This window comes from Microtus ochrogaster, chromosome 7, assembly GCF_000317375.1.
Source record: "Microtus ochrogaster isolate Prairie Vole_2 chromosome 7, MicOch1.0, whole genome shotgun sequence".
In the NCBI taxonomy this organism is placed as follows: domain Eukaryota; kingdom Metazoa; phylum Chordata; class Mammalia; order Rodentia; family Cricetidae; genus Microtus; species Microtus ochrogaster.
Window position 1 is genome coordinate 43840248 of NC_022014.1, and position 4486 is coordinate 43844733.

At 46.2% G+C, this 4486-nt stretch overlaps 1 protein-coding gene across 1 annotated transcript in view; it reads right to left on the reverse strand.

The window, feature by feature from the left end:
* Positions 1 to 1964: 1964 nt before the first annotated feature.
* Positions 1965 to 4486, reverse strand: part of Hint1 (histidine triad nucleotide binding protein 1) — a 4169-nt gene continuing 1647 nt past the window's right edge. Inside the window, exons 2-3 of the mRNA XM_005350058.3 lie at positions 2616 to 2720; positions 1965 to 2278 (exon numbers count right to left, since the gene is read on the reverse strand). Of these exons, the coding sequence (XP_005350115.1) occupies positions 2114 to 2278; positions 2616 to 2720 (270 nt within the window). The 3' untranslated portion in view covers positions 1965 to 2113. The remainder of the gene's footprint in view (positions 2279 to 2615; positions 2721 to 4486) is intronic.

Below are 4486 nucleotides of genomic sequence, written 5' to 3' on the forward strand. Positions count from 1 at the left end.
GTCAGATCCCCTAGGACTGGAGTTATAGTCAGTTGTGAGCTACCAGGTGGGTGCTGGGAATTGAACCCGGGTCCTCCTTCAAAGCGGTCAGTGCTCTTAACCACTGAGCCACCTCTCCAGCCCGAAACTCTGTATTAAACGAAGTAGCAGTCAGAAGACTTGCCCAGTTCTTTATCTTGGTGTATCCTTCATATGTTCCTATATTAACTGCATGTGGAAGCCCTATGCCATGCCTTTAATTGGCACATCAGTACACATGACTAATGAGTTAGTCCAGTTCTTTGCTATTTTTCACAGGCTCTGAAAACTCCACTCCCTCACTGTTCACTGGCCTCTCCTTGCCTCACCCGAAACCAGTCCAGTTAGCCAGTCTCCACTCTTTACCAGTCCATCCCACCGTTCGGTGAGGATCAGAACAGGACCTCCCTGAAGCAATGCTTAGTGGATGGTCCACAGGTTGACTCAGGGAATAAGCAGGAATAAAGACAAGTTATACAGAAAAACCACCAGCAGAGTCAGGGAGCCAGTGTGCAGGACACCCTGATGCCACTGGACACAGGAACCAGCCTGCACTGTTGTCTTCCCTGGCATTCAATACTGGATCCAAGGGTTGGCAACACAGACATCATTGTGCCTGCCAACTTGAAGCCGCTGCCACGGACACCAGAATGAAGTGTCCACTGTCCTTGTTCCTCTGTCATTAGTTTCAGATTCAAAATCCCAGATAAGTGCATCTGATTGGCAGAGCCTAAATCAAGGGCTTGTATCCCAGCTCGGAGAGCAGCAGGTCTCGCTGGTCTCTTCAGTTCAGGTTTGCGGGGCAAGGCCTCTCAAACAGGAGGGGTGTTCAGGGCCTGCAAGGGCCCCTTAAGTTTATGCTGCTCTAGGCAGATGCTCCATGAGGTACACTCAGGTACAAGCTTGTTTTTTGTGACATAACTGTTAGATTCTTCCCTATTACTGCAGTAAAACACTCTGCCAAAGATAGAGATGGCTCAGTGGGAAAGAGCGCTCGCTGCTCTTGCAGCAGTAAGAGTTGGGTTCCCAGCACCCACGTGTAACTCCAGCACGAGAGGGATCCAACGCCAGTGTGGTTTGCTCACTGGGACATTACCACTAGCTGTTGGCAGGTCTGTTCTCAGCACAGGCCTCTCTAGCAGGCTGCTTGAAGTCCCTCAGCCATAGATACTGGCTTCTCCACAAAGCCAGTGCCACAGCCTGTTCCAGATACTGTAAAATGCCATTAACTGGGTGGCTTCTAATGGCAATAGGGCCCACTCCTTGGCTCACAGATGCTGTCTTCTTATTCATCCTCACTTGGCAAGGAACTATGCAAAGCCTTTCCTAAGGGCGGAATCCAGTCATCTCTCAATCACGTAACAAAGGCCCCTCCTCCCCACAGCATCATAGCAGAGGTAAAGAGTTTGTTGGACATAAGCGTACCTAGGGCAGAAAGCCATTCCAGAGACTACAATGTAAGCCAGATTACCCTTTAAGACCTAACCTCAGTTCTCAGACCTTCCTTCTGCCAAACTGCTAATTCTCATAGGCCAAACCAGAAGATGATTCTCATGGGCTATCCTACAGACTGGCTGCTACATGAAATGTGGGTGTCTGTCCCAGGACAATTGAAGGCGGAAGGAGGAGTTATAGTACTCTACCAGTGTTCAAATGCCAGGGCCTCTTTGGGAAGAAAACACCAAGAAACTCGGGTTATGGGCCAAGAAATTTTATAGTGAAGACAGGGCTTTACTATGTAGACCAGACTGGCCTAGAACTTCCAGAGATCTACCTGCCTGTCTCCTGAGTGCTGGGATTAAAGCTGTAGGCCTATCTGACAGGTCCCTTGCTCTGCTTGTTGAGGCCCCAAGTCTGATCTCCAACAACACACCCATGAAATCCTCCATCACAAACCCACGCTCCTCATTCCACCACACGCAGTTCCAGAATAACAAATCCACTCAGACATGCAACAATTGTCTTTTATTAGGCACAGGATTTTAAATGATCTCTTCAATTTCTCCATCCACAGGCAAACCTGTGTGCCATTTAACATACTGGAGCTTGCCAACTGCCTCACTACCTAGAGACGGGAAAATCAGCCCCAACCTGCTTAGCCAGGAGGCCAATTCATCTGCCGACCCCCGAGAACATGGAGATGAATATGGTAGACAGACTGTCCCCCGTCTGCACCTTCATTCACCACCATCCGATAGCCCCGGCTCAGGCCCAGGTCCGCAGCACATTTCTTGCCAACAATCATTAAATGTCCTAGAAGCTAGAAAAGAACAAAAAGTTTCTTAAACACAGGAAATGTACACTTCTCTCCATTAAATAACAGTCAAGCTGGGCACACCTTTGATCCCAGCACTCAGGAGACAGAGGCAGTGGATCTTTGTGAGTTCTAGGCCAGCCTGGTCTACAGAGTAACTTACAGGACAGGCACCAATCAAAGCTACAGAGAAACCCTGTCTCAAAACAAACAAACAAACAAAACCACACACACACACAAAACCCAACAAAACATACACACAAAAACCCAAACCAAAAAAACCACCCCCCCAAACAACAACAACAATCAATCAATGATGTAAAATGTGTTAGAAATTACTTACACTCTCGTCGTCATCTTCGGCTACAGAAATCTGGGCTATATGCTTCTTGGGTATCACCAGGAAATGTGTTGGCGCTTGAGGGGAAATGTCATGAAATGCAAGACACTACGGGAAAGAAACAGAAGCTGTAGTATATCCTCCACTAGACTAAAACATACTCTCTGACAAGTATGAAGAACTAACCAAATGGGAGGCACTGAATTAGATGCTAAGAAAACAGAAGTAAACGTAATGCACGGGGGCTCATATCCTTTTCATGACATTTTAGAATTTTAAGAGAAGAGGAACTCTAAGCAGAGATGTAACTATTAAAGGTCAGACAAGTTATGAAAAAGTAAAGGGTGAGCGGGATGATGACCACAAGAAAACAGGACTCAGACTGAGTGATCAAGGACAACCAGTGATGCTGGGGCAGTGGCACCGAGTCTGTGACTTGATGAACGTGGTGGTTTGAGTTAGCAGCTCCCACAGGCTCATATATACGAATGCTTAGCCATCTGGGAGTGATCCCATGCTTCCCATCAGGGTGATAATGGACTAAACCACTGAAACTGTAAGCAAGCTCCTAATTGATTGTTTTCTCTTGTAAGAGTTGCCTTGGTCATGGTGTCTTTTCACAGTAATAGAACAGTATTTCTATTCTGTTTTTTGTGACATAACTGTCACAAAAAAAAAGGCAATGAATGAACAAAATTTAGTCCCTCAACCTTGCCAGGCCGATCTCATTCAAGTCCTATGGTTCAAGTCACACTGTCCATAGTTCTTTATCTTCATCTTCAGGGCCAGCTATTCCCCCTGCAATGATCCTCTCTGTACTCTCTTTTTAAAAAAGATTCCGAGGCCAGCTAGGGCCGTTACACAGAGAAACCCTATCTCAAAACAAAACAAAAACCACCAACAACAACCAAAAAACAAGGGGAAAAAATGTATTTATTTTCATGCAGATGAGGATCCTGCCTGCCTGCGTGGATGTGCACCATGTCCATGCCTTGCCCATGGAGGCCAGAAGAGGATGCTGGATCCCCTGGAACTGCAGTAGGACAGTTCTGAGCCACCTGATGTGGGTACTGGGAATCAAACCAATCTTAACCGTTGAATTTAAAATGCTATACATTGCCAGGCAGTGGTGGCACATGCCTTTAATCCCAGCACTTGGGAGGTAGAGACAGCTGGATCTCAGTGAGTTCGAGGCCAGCCTGGTCTACAAAGTGAGTTCCAGGACAGCCAGGACTGTTATACAGAGAAACCCTGTCTCAAAAAACAAAAACAAACCAACAACAACAAAATGCTATACATTCCTCAACCTGAAAACCTACAAATACCCCCTCCCTAGCATGTTAGTAATGTCTTTCATTTTTTTGTGTATGTGCCTGTGTAACCTACACACATCCCTCCTGTATTGCTTTCCATCTTACTGAGTAGAGAGACAGGGTCACTTATTGAACTTTGTGACTAGGCTGGCTGGCTGGCCAGATGCCAGGCAGCTCCAGAACTTTGCCAGTCTCTGCCTCCGAACTGTGGAGTCACAGGTACATGCATGCGGTTGTGCCCAGCTTTTTACATGGCTGCTGGGGATTTGAACTCGGGTTCTCATATCTTCAGAGCAAGCACTCTTATCCAGTGAACTATCTCCTCTGCCTCCATATTTAGTATTTGGGAAACAAACCTGATTCCCCTCCTCCTCCTTCCTACCTTTTCCAGAGTCATGATTGTATAATTTCCTGTTTTGTTTTTTCACTCTGCAGGTATTGGTTTTTTTGTTGTTTTTTTTTAAATCTCTTGCTCCCTTCCTAACAGAACCCAGCCATACTTATTTGTTTGGTTGGTTTTTTTTTTTTTTTTTTGGTTTTTTGAGACAGGGTTTCTCTGTG